Raw genomic sequence first — 20940 nt, 5'->3', positions numbered from 1 at the left:
GAAGGACGAACGCGTGAGATGCTATGTCGCTGATGGAGCGGATTCAGTGCAGCACAACTTGGCATTTTTATCCAGTGCTTGAAAAGTCAATAACGACAATGTCTGGGGCCGACGGAAGTCAAATATGGAGCTAAATTGGGGCCATAAAGCTTGTTAAAAATAATAAGATGAAACTGTCAAACATGGAATCACTAGGTTAAGTGTAACTTCTATGAAAAGGGCAGAAAGAAATGACAAAGTGAATGTTGGAAAGTACTGGAAATCATGCATAACTGGAGAGAAATGGAAAAGTGGTCAGTATTTACTCCAGGAGCCAAAAGCAGCATAAGCATATAGTTCAGGGTAACATGCCACTGTAACTACAAGCTTTTTAAATTTTTAACAAAAGTGCAAAGCCGAGTGTTATAGCCAGCCTTTACCTCAATAACTGGGACTCACTTCCATGGGAGAGGAGCTAGTGATAAAAGATCTACCTGTAAACTTGCAGTCTAAGAGTAGAGTGTTAAGTTTTGGGAGCAAAACTGTTCTAGGCTATTTAGTGGAGCTCAATTATTGAGGACTTAATGTGAGGAGGGCGATTTGAAATTTTATGTTATCATAAAATAAAGTCCATATTATTGTAAAAGAAACACTCAGTTAATTTCACCAGAAGTCTTAACACAGTACTTTAGATAAGCTGCAGGCCTTTTATTGGATTTTTATAGGTCTCCTGTAAATAAAGAATCACAATAATTCAGCCTTATAACACATTCATACAATATTTGCTACTAAAACATGGACAAACAGATTTAAGTGTGCGTTGAGTTGCTATAGCAGGCAGTGACATAAAATATTTTAATATGTAAAATAGCTGCTCCTACAAATTATTTGATCATTTGCTTTTTTTTACTTGAAATGATTTGATAACTATGGTTTAAAAAAATAAAGACAAATCCTGAAAAACTAAACGCTTCAAAGCACAATTTAGAGACGTGACCCTAAGAGTCCTCGACAAACAGCATTAGCAGCATAATAACCTCATAAATCACAAAAAGGTCCCAAAGGCCCTGCGTTTCATGGACATACTTTTCCTTCTATGGCGTTCCAGTGATTGCATCCGAGTTTGACCAAAACAAATTGTGTATTCCCTTTATTTTTTTCTTTTTTAAGAGTGATGACTGTCTGAAGAGAGAAAATCTGGCTTGGAAATCAAGTGGCGCATGTGAAAACAAGGGAATGAAATCGACCCTTTGCGGTTTCGGCGCCCTAAAGAAAGACGACCTAGACGTTGATTTATTACGTCACAGCTTCTCGGCCTTTTCTGGTTACATAAATTTCTCATGAACCCAGAGCAAACGAAGCTGTCACATTATCATGCAAGACGAATCGCAGTTCACGTCTGTGTTATTTCTTCCATATAGCGGTGGCAGACCTCCAAATGGATCAAGTGGTCATTCATGTGTTTGTTGCCAGCTGTCGCAGAAATACTGACAATCTGCCTTCAAACTAGCGTTTGAGAATCCACGGCCTACATAAGAAATACTCAAATTAAGGCATGTGTTCAGAATGATGAAAGCTAAATCTGCCAGAAGATACAGTCTTTTATTTATTTATTTTTTAAATAAAGATATGAACAAAAAAAAAAAAAAAAAGAGGCAGCTGCAGAGGCTTCTAAAATCCCCTGAGGATTGGATGTATAGCTTGAAATGAATTATCCTTTCAAAACCAGTAAACATCTTTTCAGCTTCTCAAATGGTGTTTACCCGTGGATGGAGAAGTGGAGTACGCACAGAAAGAGTTCTCTTGATGCAATTCCTCTGGGGGGGATTATTGATGAGGTCCTGCATGAGAAAAACCAGGGGATGAATATCTGTCGCATAAAGTCACGGGGGCTAAAAAACGTCTCAGGTTTCTGGGGAGGCGAATGTGCACACAAAATTTGCTTCAATTAGGCATTTGTGGACAATGTCTGTGAAAAAGCTGCAACTTTGTATTTCTAACTTTATCATGAATCCTGCCTCAGTCAATATTTTTTATTTTCAAAAAATAAAAACGTATCACAAGAGATTTTAGCATTTTATAAGTGATTACCTATGGAAGAAATCTCCAAAAAGTGGAGCAATTCCGCTTCATACAATTCATAAATTCCACCAAATCCTGTAAAATGTTATAGAAAAATCATTTGTAAAACAAATTAAATTCATTGATTTATTCTGCAAATGGAATAAATTAGTTCTTGTTGATCATTGAGGACTGGGGAAATAACATGCACATTTCAAGTAACCCACAGCTTTTGGGAATGTAATAAAGCGTAGAAAACTTGGAACATATAGTATAGAAATCAACAACCTTTGGCAAGGAAGTCTATAAATTCCAGAAAAGTAACATTACGTGTCCTGGGAATACAATCCCAAAAATTCTATAAATGTGATTTATAAATTACAAGAGCATGAAGTATGTAATACCCAAGATAGCAACCTCTAAGATCCAGTTGGGCCGTCTATGAATTCCCATAAAGCCATCTTTCTCATCTTCTTAAAAAGTAACCAATAATATTAAAGAACATGTAAATACTAAGAATGCAATCAATAGATTCTGGGAAAGTAGCTTGACACATATGAGAAAGTAATTTTTGTTTCAGGAAAAAAATTTGCATGTTAATCTACAAATTAAGTTCAAATATACTTTTCCTGTGGATCTCCCAGATCTGAATCTTCCCAGCGGGTAAAAAAAAGCTTCACATATCTGACAAATTATTAAACTCTCGTGGCAATTTTACATTCAAAGAAAAAGAGGGAAATGAAACGTAAACACAGCACTAAACCTGCGAAAACGTGAAAGCGTTGCCCCCCCTAACTTGACTTTTTAAGGTGCTCCAGAACTGAAAGCTTCCAAGAGCCTTTTAAGAGCGAAACTGCACGGTTTCTGCTGAGAAGGAAGTATGTAGATGAAAGTGGCTCCGTCACAAAGAGCAGAAAATAACCCAAAGGTATAAAAGCAGTAAAGGATTTTTTTTCTCTCTCTTTCTCTCTCCACAGAATCAAAGAAAAAGGGTTCAGTCTGAGTCAGTGTCTGTGATGAAAGATGGAAGCTTACAGATCCACGGCTGGCAGCTGCTTCCTGCCCTTTCGGTTCCAAAGTTTAACATTTCTAAATTGGAGGACCAGCTCTCAGCAGTCCAAGACACAGCTCCACGCTTTTCACTCGGAAAGAAAGAGAGAACCACGTCTTAAACGCTGTGATGAAATTTGCTAGCTCTGTTTGTAGACAGCTTTTAATATTTGTTATGTTCTCACTGTAGGATTTAAATCTTTTCAGGATGATTTAAGGCTCCCAAAAAGAGCTTCAAGTCTCTTAATTTAGACCCTTTTGAGAGCAGAGAGGGATGTTCTGCTTTCTTCCTGCCCAGTGAAACCAAGGTTTCCTGAGGTCAAAGATAAGACTGTGTGATTGAGATTAGACAGCAGGAAGTAGATCCAGAGGTCACTCAATTGGCAGCGGCTGTGACTTGAATTCGATTTCACCTTTTCGATAATAAACCCTGTTAATGATTTAGCTAACCTTGCTAAATCATAAATTAACTGGTTAATTTATGATTTAACCATTTAAGTCATAAATAACCACATTTTTGTTCTAATTTCAACACTCAGGCCTCATGCTGTGTCCCCTTATCCTGTTGACTCAAAAAACCTGCCTGACAACAAGAAAAAGACTAAAAATATACCAAGAAGGTAGGAAGACACCGCTAGCACAACCACGCTAATGCTATGTTTGTTTGGTCTCCAAGGTCAGAACTTGAATCTGGGAATGGTGTCATGTTGAAATCCATTGGGAATTACCAATAATTGTGAAACTAAACATGGATATTTCATCTAAATGGCAGCGGTATTATACCGTATTTTGGACCAAGCGCTTCTCCAATACCTCAGACTTTCCCCCGCTAAAGAGTGTTCTTTTTGAGTTTGCAGTAAAAGCTTTCGCAACATGAACAAGTATATTTGTGGTGGTGGAGGAGTTTCTGCAGCTGCCGCACCAAATAGACGTCAGAGCCAGAGGGGGGAGGAGAGCTGAAGCTGAGTGCAGGAGATGGGTGAAGTGAGGCAGGATAGAAAAAAGGCTTCTTAGTGGGAGCTGCTGCGCACCCTGTTATTTTACAGCAAATAAAATGTCCCGGTGACATGAAAACGTCCCCCTGACTCAGTCAACAAATTCACAAGTAGCCGGCTGACGACTGAACCTCATCACTCAGAAGAAGCATAACAGAATCATCAGCAGATTTCCGGATTTCCTGTAGCAGTCGCTGCGGAGAACAGATAAAAGGAAGCAACCATGAGGGGGCTCCTGTGGATAATGACATTTCCACTGACAGGCACCTTTTCACTCTTTGGACGACTCCGGGGCTTAAACTACAACAATTATTTATTGACGTATTAATTGTGCTATCAGCAGATTAAAACCCAGGAACGGCAGTCTAACGTGAGTTTTTTCGGTGCATGCAAAATGCAAATCCTTCTCATTCGAGATTGGGCAGGTTTTACTGAAACGCAGCGGATGCCTGAGTGATGTGGCCACTTTTGGAGCAGAACCGGACACGTATCCTGTTGTTGGCGTAATACAGTGAGTCCTGCAGAGGATGGATTTTGTGAACCCTACTGAGTTCCCTATGGAAAGAAGACAAGAAACAAAGAAAGAAAGGTTTTCATGCTGATGTTCCCTCCCTTCACTCCAGAGTCTGAAACCATTCCAGCCTGATTGTGAAAGTACAGATAGGTGGGTTGAAGTAATCAACCTCTCCTCAGCTCCACTGCTTCGCTACCCACACAGTGTCTGCACGCAGAAGTGAAAACGCAATAAATCTCACCGCCATATGCTGTTACATTCATCTCTGCCCATTATTCTTCCCTGTATAACATCCAAGCTCAGAGAACTCGGTGCTCCTTTTGTCAGCCCAGCTTCCCTCCAGCATTTTTCACATCTCCAGCCTTTTCTTTTTTTTTTTTTTAATATATTGGAATAGACAACAAACTTGCCCTGCACTCTAAGTGAGATCACAGCCTCTTTCTAGGCACAGTCTCTAGCAGGTTTGGTCCTTGTGTCCAATTGTGTTTGTGGTTTTCATGGGCAGAATGTTAAGGGCTTGTTGAGGACAGGAGAGTGTCTGGCTCAGGAACCTCAGAGTCTCTGCCTCGGTTTAAACGATGTTTTGTTGCCGTCTCTGAGTGGACCTTCGTCTTGTACTGCAGCAGGTGTCAGCAGCATATAAAGTACCTGAAATGAGAGGATGGTGTGTGAAAGAACTGGACCTATGGTACTAGCAGCAGAAATGAGTGTCCTCTGGAGGTTACTGAGTTTTGAATCAAGTTTTAAATTTCAACAAATTTCAAATATCTCCAGTATTTATTTATTTATTACAATAATGGCCCAAAGTGGAGGTTAATAGACACCAAATGAAAATGTGCGACCAGAGAACTCCATCATGAACTTGTGGGATTTCAATTTTGGAGATATTTAATGCAGAATAAATGAGCTGCTTATGGAAACGTTTGTATGAAAGGCAGAGTTGATTCCTGCTGCATTCACTCCATGTTTGGTTTTGTTTCTATAGGATTGTTATTGTGATACTACGAATTGACCGATACAAAAATGTGGACCAATATTGATATCCAATATTAATACTGCTGTTAAAGCCGACAGCTGACATTTACCAATATTACTCTTTTTTTTTTTACCTATGTTTTTGACAGCGTATAAAAGCAACCACGCTGCCTCCATTGCTTCCCTGCATCATTTAGACGTCCAATAATCCTGTGCTGCGTCACCCAATGTCTCTTCAGCAACACAAACAGCAACAAATTGGATATAGACATTGATTGTTAATATCAATCCAGTTTTACTTATCAGCAGATACGGTAAAAAAACAAATCCTAAAACCAGCGGATACTGATGTTGATGTCATTATATCGCGCATCCCTAATTACTATGGAAACCAGGCCACTAATCACAGTAAAGATCCACTTTGAGCACCAACACTGTGCACATATTTGTTAAGTATTTCCTCTAAATCACCGTGCTCTTCCGCAGTGAGCAGAGACTTGTTTAACGTCCTGCGGGCGGACCTCATCAGCACTTTTAATGTTTTGTCCAAATGTCAACGCCCTCCACGGCTCAGGAGACGACCTTTATTAGACCTGAGCGCCTGGTCATGATTAAAGCACCTGCAAACACTAGAGACGCTTATCAAAATGTCAAGAGACGCCATTTTCGAGACTAGACCGGCCCTTCAAGAGAGAGCTGCTCCTGAGAGTCGGTAACCTGATTGTTTTAGGGGGTTTATGTGTTTCTGCTCAGGCAGAAGACATGAGAGTCAACTCCTTCTTTATCTCATACATTGCTTTGGGTCATGATAAGCTGCTAGACATGCAATAGAGCATGGGAATTGGATCATCTGCTGAATTTTGCTCACGCGCATTAATCATTCTTTTTATTATTTTTTTTATGACTTAGACAGAACATCAATCATAAACACATTGCAGAATATGAAATGATTTGCATGTCACTGGCTGAAATAAGTGCCAAACAAACACATTATGGTTGAAGAAGTCGTTGCTTCTCTGTACAACAGAAAAAAGGTGCATCACGCATTTGGTCAGCAGGTTTGAACACATCAAAGCAGAAACTAACAGTCAGAGCTACAGTAGTTTAGCAATTAAAAGCTTGGACTCTTTACGATTTTCTGTGGACTTGAGGTCCTAACACCTTTGTTGTTTTTTTTTACTGCAATCACTCCTTTATTGCGTTGGCAGTAGGTTTTGGGTCATAGTGTCACTGGACGGCCCAGCATTCAGCTTTCTGGCTGAGGAAAAAAAAAAGAAGGAAGGCTCAAGGATAAACTTGATTCCAAAGAGCTGGAGTTCTGTCTCTTTAGTTTTCTCTTGCTCATGTGGATCAGGGGGTCTCCAACGCTAGTCCTGAAATCTGTCCTGCAGTTTTCAGAGTAACTGAATGACCTCTTTAGCAAAGTTTAGCAAACGCCTGGTAACATACCAATCATTTGATTCAGGTGTGCTGGAGCAGGGACGCAGCATCATCCCTGACCGTCTGGAGTAGTTTCCGGTTTCTTTATTCAGCCTGAAAACACTTTGGCACTGCACCGCCCTCTGTTCTATACATCAAAGCAATAAGTATAAAAGTAAATGGTTAAAAGTAGTGAGAGGAATGTATAATAGGTTTACGTTCACTGATGCTGAAGTCTGAAACTTGGCCTTGTACACCTGTGTGTCAGCTCAGCCCCCGGCTCCAGGTTTCCCCCACTTCACAGGACATTGCATCACAGAGTTACACGGATCTCTTGCAGACTTACACTAACCCGAATGGAGTTTGCAGAACCCAACAGCAGCTTCATACAGACATTTACGTGGATAGCAGAAAGAAATAGTAACAAAAAAAAAAAAAGATAGAGAAAAGTTCAGTCAGTACAAGCTGGTGAAGAAGATCATTGTGTTAAACACTAAGTAGCAACAATCTCAGGAATCACCTTCTGTGGGATTTAATCACCATCTCATTTGCATTAAGCATTTTAAAGCTGCAGTATGTAATCTTTATAAAAACGCCGTCACTATGTTGTGAAAGTATATTTTTAAGACAGATAATCTGTGGGGGGGGGGGGGGGGGGGGGGGGGGGGGGAATCAAGCTCCTCTGCTTCCTCCCTGTGGTCATACTGCCGCTCGGTCAAGCAACCAATCAGAGCCAGGAGGAGGGTCTTAGCGCTGCCAATCAACTCGTGTATGCATATTTTTTCACAGATTGCCTGTCTCGTGTTATACTATCACACCATAGTGACAGTTAAAAAACAAACTTAAAAAAAATGATGAGCCATAAAGGAAGGACTCCTCAAGTTTTTTTTTTAAAAAAGTTGCTTGACTTCAATATAAGGCAATATATTGCCTTATATATGAGAAAAATATTTTTCTCATGTTAATATTAATAATAATAATAATAACTGTTAGATCGCAGCAGATCTGAGGGTTACGTTCTTTACAACACGTTTACATTTCCATCAGAATAAAATATGACTATGATGCTCTTTAAAGGTCATTCCACCTGATTACAACAGAGAGGAGAGCTCATTAAGCCACAACCTGCCCCTATATATTGTACCTTATATGTGTGTATCACCTACACACAGAGCAGGGCTGCCACAGGATGAAAAATTGAAAGAAAAACACAGACGCAGTGATTTTCAAGGTCAGACTCAGACGTAGAGCTGAGCCCCGTTAAGCTGATGTGGTTGTGGATTTAGGTCCTGACCCGATGAAAGCTGTTTTATACTACAGTTACGTCAATGCAGGCTCCTGGGTTTTTGGGGGTTTTTTTGTTTTTTGTTTCCTGTTAAATTTTTACTACATTTATTTTAGACATTTATAAATTGCCTATTGGGAATTGATGAATGTGTAAAGTTTCAAACTTCCTCCTTTTTTATTTCAATTTGTTTCTAGGAAAACTGGAAACAGGAGCAGCAACTAAACAAATGCATGATAACAATGAGCTAAAAATACAATGGTTTGTTGTGTATTTGTCTTAAAACAGGCTCCAACACTCCTGTTCAATGTTTTCGTTTTGAGATTTTACAGAAGAAAAATGTATTTAAACAATGAGAACAAGATTAATAAAGGTGAAAGTATTGGCTTCTGAGTTTGTCCTTGTGGTTATTTTTATGAAATGTATCTCCTCAGAGATTTGCATAAATTAATCTTGGACATAGATGTTCAGATTAATTGCTTGCTTTTTAATGCAACTACATATGATGAAATTGGAGCTACTACAATTACACGATTAAAAAAATATCAAATCATGGTCTAAACAAGAGGCCTTCTCAGCGAGCTTCTCGTGAATAAGAAAAAAGCCGAGCCTATATAGTTTCTTCAGGGACCAAAGAATGGTTGAACAAAATACTTTCTTCCTGAGTTAATATAGGGGAGTTTAGGAGGCAGACAAAACCCCAGATGTTTCGCTGCTTTCGGCACTTTATTTGGCACTTTGAAAGAGCTCAGAGGCTCATTTTCTGTCAGCAGCTACTCAAAAAACTTTAGTCTGAGATACAAACTGCTGAAAAACAATCTCTTAACTCCAGACCTTTTTAAAACACAATCCGGTGGTGAATTTTTCAACTAATGAAGGTTTACCGAGTGGTTAATGATTTCTACTTCCACTGGATTTCTGAACATTTAGTTTTTCTTTTTTTCCTTCTTCTTCTTCTTCTTTCAAGTTCACTGAAAAAAAACATTACTTTGCATGCATTTAGGATGATGACATCACCGTAGTTACCGCTGGCATTAGGCAGCAAAACGGTGGACAAGAAGCTCGTGATGTTTCTGAAGCACACAATTTATATTCCGGTTGCAAAAGACAAAAATGTTACAAGTTTAGAGTCTGATCCTGATCAGCGACGTTTGCTGGTAGGGCTGAGATTATGACTCTTCCAGCCCATCTGAAATTTGTAGCGGGGGGAAAAAAATTGTCTGAACTTGATAAATCGTTGACCAGAACAGATGTTTTCGAAACAATTTTTGCCCAAATAATCGCAGATGGTTATCATAGTTTGAGCTGGTCCTGTTTCCAAACCAATTCTGTGTTTTTCTTTTTTTTTTCGGTCACCGATTGTTCCTGAAATCCATGCAGTGTTCTCACACACGACTAAAAGGATTTGCTGCATCCATGCAGGTTACACACACGCCCACACACAAGCGTCCAGGAGGACGTCCATAGCCCTCCTCTAGGCTTCAGCTGTCTCTGCTCTGCATCACGATGGTCCTGTGCTGCTTCAGTGACGTGCTCTGCAAGGCTGCGGGTGAGTTGTAGACTTTTTGGTTGTTTTATATTCTGGTCTGGAGAAGCTTTTATTCTGACGACGGCGTATCTGAGACCAGCAATATGCAGAAAAATTAAGATCTCGCCAAACAACCAGCTTCCAGATGGCGGAGTAGATTAAAATCTGATGGATCTTTCCTGCCTTTATATTTTCATCATTTTTGCAGCTCAAAAAATTATGACAGAGTCCCTTCGATGTTGCACAGCGGAGCAGCTCAGAACTCCGCTGTGCAACTGGTCTACCTCTCTTGTACTTCACAGTGCAAGGACAGAGAGGAAGGGTCAGCTGTACCCCGATGTTTTACATTTGGACACAAATTCAGATTTTCTGTCTGATGTGATAAACTCCAGATTCTCCAGTCATTTGCTAAATGGTATCTTTCAGTCTGATGTTTTCTTTCTTCTATTTCTAACAAGCTTAAAAATTATTATCCTGTTATTTGACTCATTTACGTCATCTCACGTTTTGATAAATAAAGTTATTATAGGTGCTTGTCAAACCGGAAATCTGAGGTATTTCTCACAGATTGATCCAAACAAATTAGATGCATCTTTTGTGACAGGATGCCATCAGCTAAATGCTGATGGAGATAAAAACCTACCGCTGCTTGGACTATGAATGATTCATAGTTCAATTTTCAGCGGTTTAAGAGAAGGAAACCCAACAAAGATGTTAGTAAAGAAATGAAAATAAATCATTGCCTAAAGAAAGACACAATAAAGACCTTCAGAAATCAACAAAAGCAATTGAACATTTATTTTCAGCTGAATGTCCGAATCCCTGGAAGCAAAGTATGAAGGGAAAGGTGTTGGTTTGGGCTTTCAGAGTGTGATTGTGGTCCATTCTCTTGCTTTGGACAGTAGCCACTTTTACAACCATGTTTTATAAGTTTTGTACTTGACTAGGGATTATGTCTCACAATTATTTACCTTATATTTTGTAATTCTCGGTGTGTTCTCTCGTATTTCACGGCCTTGCGACAGACAACTCCTGAAGCCTCGGAGGTTCCTTGGAGAGAATTAGAGAACAAACAGCATAACGAAGGCCAGGGAATGCAGCAGACAGCTGTAGCGAAGTTTAAAGCAGGAAAACACTTTAGAAAGCTCCGACCGTCCAACAGAGCTCTGCTCAAGCAATCAACCGAAAGCAGAAGCTGCAGACGGACCCGAGCGTTCCTGTTCGCCTGAACTGACAGGCAAGAAGAAGCAGCCAAGAGGTACACGACTCTGGAGGAGCTGCAGAGATTCGCAGGTGGGAATCCAAAAAATAAATAAAATAATTTTTTTTTTTTTTTTTTTTTATGCAACTACAGCAGATATTCACATTTCTGAAAAACTGTGACTCTAAACACGCAGCCAGTGCTGCAAAAAGAATGGCTTAGATCAAAGCAATTTCTCGTGTGGTAAATTATTGGAAATGTAGTGGAAAAATGATTTGAGGGGGTTTAGTACAAACGAACGCCACACTTTTCCTTTTTCTTCAGTTGTGAACACATTTAATTAAAAATTATGCATCATAAAACATCAGTAAACCATGTCGAAGTTTGTAGACGTGATGTGACAAACGTGCAAGAAGACTTTTGGATGCGCTGCTCTTCCTCTGATGACTGTCATCCACTCCCAGGCCTCAGCCATATTTCATTAACATGAACTTAACATGAACTTTAGTGCCTGGTTAATTATTTCACTTCCAATGTGTGTGTGCGTGTGTGTCTGCGCGTGTGCTCGGCAAGTCATCAGTTATTTACCAACTACCCTTTTTCATTTTCCAAAAGAATGCATGGCCTTGAAGGAAGTCACTTTAACAGGTTAAGATCAGATGGAAAATCAATTTACAAAGATCTTTTTTGTTTGTTTTTTTTACACTTGAAAAGACTAATCTGCAAAGAATTGGTAACGACCAAAGTGGAAGGACATCAGTGCTCAAATGCTTTTTCATGTCTGTGTAATTTTTATTTTTTCAGTTCAAATGAGTCAGAAAAATCTCTCTGAGGTAAATGAGGTAAGGGTCTCAGATGAGAGTCAGTGAAAGTAACTAAAGTCTTGTTTTTAACAAAGCCAGACATTTTTTAATAAAAAAAAAAAAAGAAAGAAACGCAGCACTGAATGTGACACAAAATGAGGCTGTTGGTAATTGGTCTCTTTCTAGTCAAGTCGTTGCATTACACATTCAGTTCAGTCAATGGCTAACCCAGTCATTTCACTGCATACGCGTTTAGCGCGTGCATGTAACTAATTTCCTGTGATGCGTCACACCGAGGGGAATATCGGTGCCCATTTTAAAGTCTATTTCCGCTGCGTACTGCTTATGTCTGAGCCCCTCAGCTCTGTTTACATAGATTTTATTCGCCGTTTCTATCATATCAAACTTTGACTAAAGCAAAAATATGTGATTGTCATCGCTCTTTAAGACACTTGGACAAAAAAATAAATAAATAAAATAGTCTGAACTTGCTGTGTTTTATTGGCACACACGAGGTTTTGCTGCCTAGTTACAATAATCATTTTAGCTCTGGTTTTTTTTTTTTTTTTTTTTTTGGTGGGGGAGAATACTGTAGCGCACGGTTCCATCAGCTTTCTATAAATGCACTTATAGTTAAAAGATGAAAATGGAAAGCGACTCACCACACATTATCTGCCCAGTAATACCAAAAGCACAATAATACACAGATGATTGTGACGCGCTTTTACGCACGACCCGTGGACGACTTTTTTAATTATAATTTTTTTGACGCATAAATATTCACAAAGCAACGTAGCAAATTAATTTCTTTATAATTTAACGTAAAACATTCATGTAGCTCTGAACGAGTCAGAACAATCTCATCATAAAAATGAGCGACCAGAAGCTGATGGGTTCCGATTAGCGCATCCGGTGCGCCTTGGTTACAGTTTGCCGAACACATTACGCGCGTCATTAAGTCGCTCCCTGAGCCTTTAAAACCACTATGTCCTGCGGACCAGACCCCGCAGTTTGTCCCGAAACTCCTTCCTCATGAGGCAGTAAATGATCGGGTTCAGGCAGCTGTTGGTGTGTGCCAGGCACACGGTGAGCGGGAACACGTACGTGTGGACGATGTAATACGCACTGTCCCAGTTGGCAAAGTTCAGTTTGACCAGGACGCTCCACAGGGTGATGGCGTGGTTCGGCATCCAGCAGAAGAAGAACGACAGCATGACGATGGTGATGGACTTGGTCACCTGGGATCTCCGTTTGGGGTTGCTGGTCTTCATGCTGCGCTTGCGGATGATGCGCAGCAGCATGAAGTAGCTGACCGACACGATGGACATGGGTAGAACAAAACCCACGACTATTTTCTGGATGTGGTAAACCGCCAGCCAGTACTGGCCGCCCGGAAACCTGAGCAGGCACAGTTTCTCTCCCGTCACGTTGGTGACCGTGGAGAAAATCGACGTCGGCGCGGTGGCCACGGTCGCCAGAGTCCAGATCACCGCGCACACCCACTTGGCGGAGCACGACCTCTGCACGGTTCGGTTCTTCAGAGCCGAGGCCAGCGACCAGTAGCGGGTCACGCTCATGGCGGTGAGGAAGAAGACGCTGGCGTACATGTTCATGACGGTGACCGACAGGATGATCTTGCACATCGCGTCTCCGAACGGCCAGCTGAAGTCCATGACGGTGTCCACGGCCCAGAAGGGCAGCGTGAGGACGAACTGCAGGTCCGTCACCGCCAAGTTGAGCACAAAGAAGTTGACCCTGGACTTCCTGCGCTCCTGTGTGACCCTGATGAAGAAGAGGACCAGCAGGTTGCCAACCAGCCCCGCGGCGCACACCACGGAGTAGACGAGGCAGATGAGGAATCTGAGGACCGGACTTCCGTCAGCCGTCACGTCGATGTCCTCCAGGTTGCTGAAGAGGTCCGGCCTCAGTGACCTGTTCAGAAAGACGCTCTCATTGGCTTCACTCATACTGTCAGCATCTGGGGAGGGGAGGTTTAATTTAAACGCCTGAACGTTTATTCCCAAACAGAGCCGCAGCTTGGAGTGCTGCCATCCCAACTTCTCATCTCCTCTTCAAGACGCACAATCGTTTAATATGACACCCTGCGGCTCCTGATGACAGGACAGTTCCACCCACCGTCTCTCTCTCTCCCCCTCTCTCTCTGTTTTAGACTATGGGTGGGGTTAGATGCTCATTGGTGAGCAGCATGCAGGCTGGAACCATCAGGCTTGCGCGCAAACGAGCGCAAATCATCTTCTCCATAAGCATAAAAAAACAAAACAACAAACAAAACAAAAAAAAAAACCGTAAATGGTTTCGTTAAAATCTAATGGATAAATGATGATGAGATGACATTGTTAGATAAGTTGCACCTGAAGCCGCACATTGGATGCGTAACTGAGTGAGTCCCCTTCAAAATAAACTGAAAGTTCATCAACAACTCACTGCTGCCACCCAGTGGCCAAGCGACAGAGAAAGGTCATCTACATTCATCTCGGTAAAAATGCAAGACGTTTCCAAACTCAACTCCAACTCCAGTTTTCAGTGCTTTACATTCAAAATACAAAATTCACTATTATATGACATCTGAAAAAAAAAGAGTGGAAGGAAGAAAGGTGGTGAAAAAGAGGACAAGAAGGAAAAGGATCATGAAAGGACACATAGAAGGAAGGAAATTGGAAAGAGGAAATGATAAAGTGAACAACAAGAGACAACAGAAAGGGAGTAAGGACAGAAACAATGAACAAAAGGGAGGAAAATGTAAGGATGGACATAAAGAAGGAAAGAGAGAAAGGAAGAAAAGAATGAAGAACAGACACAATGAAGGAAAATACTAGTAGAAAATCTTACCAAGTGGTTGATAAGATTGAAATAAGACAAAATCAACCGAACAGCGACTTTTCAGCAAGAGATAAATTAGCTTCTTTTTTAAATGAAAAAACCCCCAAAATTCCAGAAATAAATTGAAACACGCAGATGTAGCAGAATGCATTTTATTACATCTACTTTTCTACATAAACAAGTAACATTCAATAAGTAAACAATTTCTTCCAATGCAGGTAATAAATATTTTTTTCACTTGGTAAATTTGTACAAACTGACATGGGTCTACTGTACACCGTCTTCCTCCTTCCCTCCATGAAAAGCCTTTTTCTTATTTATTTATTTGATTTTTTTTTTTTTTGTTAAAACAAGTTTTTCTGTCTCTCAGACTGGAGCTGTGAAACCTGTTAAGGCAGTGAGTGCAGATGTCGACTCGAGTCCGTCTAAGGAGATCATTTCCGTTGTGTGAGACTCTTTATTGGCCACAGTCGTCTTTTTTTTTTCTTTTTTTGTTTTGTTTTACAACTTCCGTTTTCTAAAAAATATATAAATTATTTTTATTCCTTTCGCTCTGAAGTGACGCACACACACACACACACACAAAAACAGAAGCATACGAGAGGACATCGAACGGCTCACGTTCGGATCTGAACGCTCAGTTTTCAGGGTTTTCCCATACTGACAGAATATAAACACTTTTTCCCTTTAAGTTAAGGTGAGGATGACCAAAGAGAGGAGCCGCTTTCCCAGAGTTTCACTGTTAAAGAGCCACAAAAAAAAACAACAACAAAAAAAAAGAAATAATAATAATAACATTAGAGGGAAACCAGGAGGAGATCCAACTTTGTCGTTTTTGGCAATCCCACACAGAAGCTTGTGATGTTTGAGCAGAAACACATTCAACACAGTTTGCTCTGGCGCCCCCTGGCCGTCATGAAGTCAGCAGCATGACGAGAGTGAGGACAGAAGCTTCAATAAATTAAGCCGCAATCAAATGCTTTCAGTTACAGTGACTGTCTCGTCAAGTATCCCAACACGGGAGGGGGGGGAGCAGCAGGAATCTGGTAACACTTTAGAATAAAGGCACATGCTGTCTATAAGTCTGAATGATGAGCCAAACAATTAATTATTAACCGACTCCTTGATGGTCTGCAAGGAAACTCTGCAGCTCCATCCAGAAGCCCTGCAGGACTCTGCTTTGCTTTCCAGGCCAAAAGAAGCTGGTTTTTAAAAGTTTTATTTAGGAAGAATGTCCTGTTTTGGTTTCATAATCAGGATAAATTTAAAATTCTCAAATGGAGATTTATTTTGTTCCATTATACAAAGGATGTTGGAGAAGGGGGGACAGCTTGGCTGCCTCTCCGCACTCAAAACAACAGGGCGCCGTTAAACTCGGATACAAACAGCTCTTTCGGCTTCAGTTAAAAGCAGACGGGAGCTTTTCAGGCCCTCCCAATGTATTTTTCAGTATTATTGAAGAGCAAACAGACAAGCCCTGAACTGGTGCCAGATGGTAAAATGAGGTAAACGGGCTGAGTTGGTGTGAATATGTACAAGGCAGACCTAAAAATGAGACGGTTGTTTACCGACGTGTGGCCTGCAGGCATGGAGGAGTCTCTCACTATGACAACCTGGAAAGAAATCCCACAGTGTTCACTATGCCATTAACAAATACTTAAAACTATATAAAAACAATCTAACTCCTTTAAAATAATGCTAAAAAGCGAAAAAGAAAAATTATTACAACCTGCTTGAGTTGTCACTTTGATTTTGATACTTGCACATCACCGTTTAAAGCTCAACTTAAGACATAGTCGAATTTTGTTTGAACTGCTAATTTGAAAGATTTAGGAAAATAATAATAAAAAAAATTTGTATCATAAGTCACATGTTAGGATACTTTTAAAAAAAAAAATAATTTCCCAATAAAAATAATTATCTGTATGACTTAAAAATCAAATTGCACACTTAATAATTTACTAACAACACTTTTAAAAACTGTTTTGCGAGCACACTGGCAGTTTTTTTCAACTGATTGTGTGAAACATATTAAGCCATATGTTTATCTCAACGAAGGGTCAAAATAAAAAGCTCTGTGCTGTATTTATTTGTGGTGATGCTTTGTCTTTTTTTTTTTTTTTTTTTTTTTAATGTTTTTTCATGTTTACTTTTTATCAGTGACCAGAAAAGTGAGAATTTTACTTATTTGCATATTTTTCCTTTTGTCTATAAAATACCACAATGTGAACATGACTTTAGATTTTTGTTTATCTGCTGCCACAACTTTTAAATATTACATCAGATGTTGCAATCAAACAATTACTAAGTACATGAGTAACATTTTGATGGAATACTTTTTTACTCTCACCTTACTAATTTCTTGTATGGCAAAGTTTTACTTTTACTTGAGTAAAAAAAAAAAAATCCTAACATAGTGCTTCTCTTGGTTGAGCAAAACGTCGTGTTACTCTACACACATCTGACTGTAACCAACTCAAAGAAAACCACTTTGTGCAGCTTAAAAACTCCCATCAGATTCCTGCAGATAATCTTGGACTTCTAGAAAAACCTCCACAGGTCATCTGCAATGCCTCAGTCCTCCACCAGGGGGTGAAAGACAAAAAATGGGGGTAAAATGTTGCAGGTTTTTGAAGAAAAATGAAACGTTACGTTGTAGAGATTTCAGAAATGCGGCATAAATAATGGTCCATTCAGCCTTATAAGGCTAGCCAAAACATAGAATAAACATTTGATCAATTTTATGACACTTTGAGAGTTTATGCACAGAAAATAACTGAGTTGTCTGTGTAAGAGCAACGTGTACTTTCAAACTTCAGCTTCAAAATAGCATTAACACAGAAAGCGATAGGTGGCGCTGGTTCCCACACCTGCTCCAAACAGACAGGCACTTCCTCTCTGCACTTTCAAATTAAGAGGACATGAAACATAGTGGAAACCAGCCCATGCCTACCAGCGTGTTTAATGTGCATCATCTTTATTCTTTATGTCATTATCTGCCAAACAGCTGAAGCTGATGGCAGCCTCGGAAAACTACCTGATGTTTGGATTTGTCTGCTGGGTTTCTGGTTGTGCAGCCTATTTTTTTTTTTTCCCGCACTCCTTTCTACATCGCTGCATTCCGGAACACACAACACAATTAATTCAAAAGAAACAATTAATCACGCATGAATTAATTAAGCATTCGTTTGTGCCCATAAAAGGATTACCAGAGTCTGCTACCGAGTAAATGCACGGTGGCATTTATTTCCCTAGAGAATCATCACAACACCTTTCTGAGTAGTCGAGCTGCTGCTAAACAATTATTCAACGCATATTAAATAAAATCTTTTCACCACCGGCTCCCACATGACAGTGACTCACACTCGCTTTCAGCCACTGAGCAATTTGTAAAAAAAAAAGAAAAGAAAATTCAATATATAGACACGAAGGGTACAAAATAAATAAAATACTGCACAACACAGGAAATACACTAAAAGAACTTGTTCCAGCAGATGATGGAGAGGCAGGAGTTGGTTCCCATGAGCAGAGCGGGGAATGGAGTTAGAAATGCCAAGTGGAGGGAAGAGGGGGAGAAGGGAGGAGGTCACCCCGTGTCAGATTCCCGTCCGGTTATCGAGGAATGGGACGGGGCGGCGGGAGGAGGGAGGTGAGGTGACGGGAGCCGCTGTCAGAGCCCATTATCTCATGATCGCTGGGATAATTAGGCGCTGCCTGATTCCGGCGCCTGGAAGCGGGGCGTCAGAGAGACGCTCATGACGCCAGACGCTGGGAACATTTAAAGGACGACGGGGAAACACGGCTTCGATAACGACAAAACGAAAGTGTGTGTTGTTTTAAAAATGTACATTCACGAGCAAACCATGCGTGAAAAGCAGCGAACGCGCTTTGCTCCAAACACTCGAGGCTTTCTCCTGACAGGCCATGCATTTTTAAACCGTCTAATTCGGAGCGGAGCCCGCGTCGACCTGCCGAGGCCGCCTTCTTTCACTTCTCAAGACGTCACCCGCAAGCCGTCCTGACTCAGCTTTCCCCCCGGATGGGTGCGGAAAACCAGCCGTAGGTTCAAAAACGTCAGATGCAAAAGAAAAAGTGACGATTTTAAGACATTACTTTAATGTTCCTCAAACACGCGCACATAATAAACAGGCACTGCTTTAAGCTTGGTCGCATGCTGTGGACGCCTGTGTCTTTAAAAGGCCCGGCGTTGCTACGACCGGCTACGTCGGAAAATCCTTTTATGACAGTCAGCCGCAAGAGACGTGAAGCAACACACTGAGCCCGGAGAAACGGACTGAAAACACTGACACACACACACACACACACACACACCCACACACATTCAACAGCACTCAGATCACTTTCATATTAGTACCTACTTTTTGGCATTGTGCAAAAAAAAAAAAAAGTCTTCCAGCTAAAAGTCAGAATTGGCAAGTATAAATAGCTTCAACAGTTTAAATGCTGTATGCCGGCAGATTCTTTACAAGGAGTGAAAATAACCAACACAGAATCAACCTGAAAGTCAAGGGGAATGCATATTTCACTGTTTAAATATCATACATAAGTTAAAAAGAATATTAAAACTACTACAACATGATTCAACTGTTAATTCAGTCTCATTATAGAGAAAAACAAAATACACAATGAATCTGGACAGGAGGTCGAAGAGGGGAAAAAAAGGAACGTGGTTGCTGTTGGAGATGCGGATGGAAAGTTAAGCAAACATGGCAGCAGGTGTTGAAGGGAAAGGAGGTCCAGTCCTCCGCCTGGGAACAGCGACAGAAGCAGCTCACTACACTGAAAACGTTCCGACTTAGAAAAGTAAAAGAGGAAAATAGATTTTGTTCTCTGGTCACGGTGCTGCGCCTTGAAAAAAACAATAAGGAACCCTTCAACCCTGTGTTTTTTTTCACTCGGGCAGCATCTCCGCTGTTTGTGCCAAGTTTGTACCAGTAAAGATCAGATGTGGTCCAAACGTTCGGACTGGTTTCTCATCTGAGGTCAGTAACACCAAGTCCACATCCCTCCCTGCTACTCTCCCTTTAAGTGATGTCACCCACTTAGATATTTAGTGCTTTTCTCCATATTATGGCTCCAAAAAGGCTGACAAGAGTTCGATGACTTGGGGCCGGTCTAATCTCTGGAGCAAAAAAAAAAAGAAAAAAAGAAACGTTTACCCTGCGGGCCGCATCGGGCCCGGCGTGACGCTGCATTCACGCCGGGCCCAGAGCGTCGCCCCCCGCCTCGGGTCAGTCCAGCGATATGACGTCAGGTATCCCGCCGTAGATAGCTGCCACTGCCGCTTCGGCGCTGCTTCGACTGGCCACCACCCCGGGGTGTGTGTGTGAGGACGGGTGTGAGGACGAGTGCGAAGACGACGAGTGTGTGGAGTGAGTGTCTCGAAGGCTATTGGATGAGACCAAGCCGCCGCCGCCCGTGTTGCTCATCCCGTTGGTCGGCGCCGTCAGCGAGGGGGTACCTGATTGGTCGAGGAACAGCTGGGAGGCCGACGAGGAGGTGCTGTAGGGCAGGAAGCGGTTGAGGAGGAGCTCGTGGTCCTCTGAGGCCGAGGCAGCCGCCGCCGCCGCCATGACCATGTTGTAATGCTGCAGGGCGGCAATGAGGAAGAGCTGTTAGTGGGACAGCATTTTATATAAATATATATGTGTGTGTAGGCGTGTGTGTGTTCTTTTTGTCATGTTGGCCAAAATCGTCACCTCAAAACTACTCACAGGACAAAAGAATGTCATTTTTTAAAAACTAAAATGACCAAAAATTTAATATTTTTTCCACCTTTTCACCAACAAGCTAAGCATAAACTGTTTTAACTAAATGAAGTAATCCAACTCTTTTGTAGGAACTGCATCGTAGATCCAAAACTTTAAGTGGTTTTTCTTGTTAAACGAAAGGCATCCCGTTCGCTTATTGCTACTTTGGGCTCGAATGAAGAAAAGTGAAAACATTTCTTTTGACTATCCTCAGCATTAAAAACAGGATCTCGGTCAGTCTTCATTTGAAAACGCTTCCAGTATTTATCCAAGTTTTACTGCAACAATTAAAAGCAGATTTGGGTGCACCAAGGTGTACTTTAGAATAGATGTGTTCGTAGTCACCATGACAAAATAAGGAAAGCAGAAAACGAGAAAAAAGATGATCCCTTTGTGTTGCATTTTAACACTTTTTAAAATAGATTTCGATTTAAAAGTCATAATTTTGATCTAATTTATTCTTGAATTGTGGCAAATGGCCAGCGCACCCCACTTTGAACACCCTTAATGTATAAGAA

General features: G+C 41.0%; 2 protein-coding genes across 2 annotated transcripts in view; both read right to left on the bottom strand.

Annotated features, from left to right (window-relative positions):
* Positions 1-12363: 12363 nt before the first annotated feature.
* Positions 12364-13941, bottom strand: LOC102232324 (relaxin-3 receptor 1-like). The gene has a single exon (XM_005814964.2). The coding sequence runs from the start codon at positions 13775-13777 to the stop codon at positions 12794-12796; it is 984 nt and encodes a 327-aa protein (XP_005815021.1). The 5' UTR covers positions 13778-13941; the 3' UTR covers positions 12364-12793.
* Positions 13942-14789: 848 nt separating this feature from the next.
* Positions 14790-20940, bottom strand: part of LOC102232583 (E3 SUMO-protein ligase PIAS1-like) — a 66075-nt gene continuing 59924 nt past the window's right edge. Inside the window, exon 14 of the mRNA XM_023332453.1 lies at positions 14790-20260. Coding sequence (XP_023188221.1) covers positions 19904-20260 — 357 coding nt within the window. The 3' untranslated portion in view covers positions 14790-19903. The remainder of the gene's footprint in view (positions 20261-20940) is intronic.

This window comes from Xiphophorus maculatus, chromosome 4, assembly GCF_002775205.1.
Source record: "Xiphophorus maculatus strain JP 163 A chromosome 4, X_maculatus-5.0-male, whole genome shotgun sequence".
Classification (NCBI taxonomy): Eukaryota; Metazoa; Chordata; class Actinopteri; order Cyprinodontiformes; family Poeciliidae; genus Xiphophorus; species Xiphophorus maculatus.
This window is presented reverse-complemented; position numbering and strand designations above follow the sequence as displayed.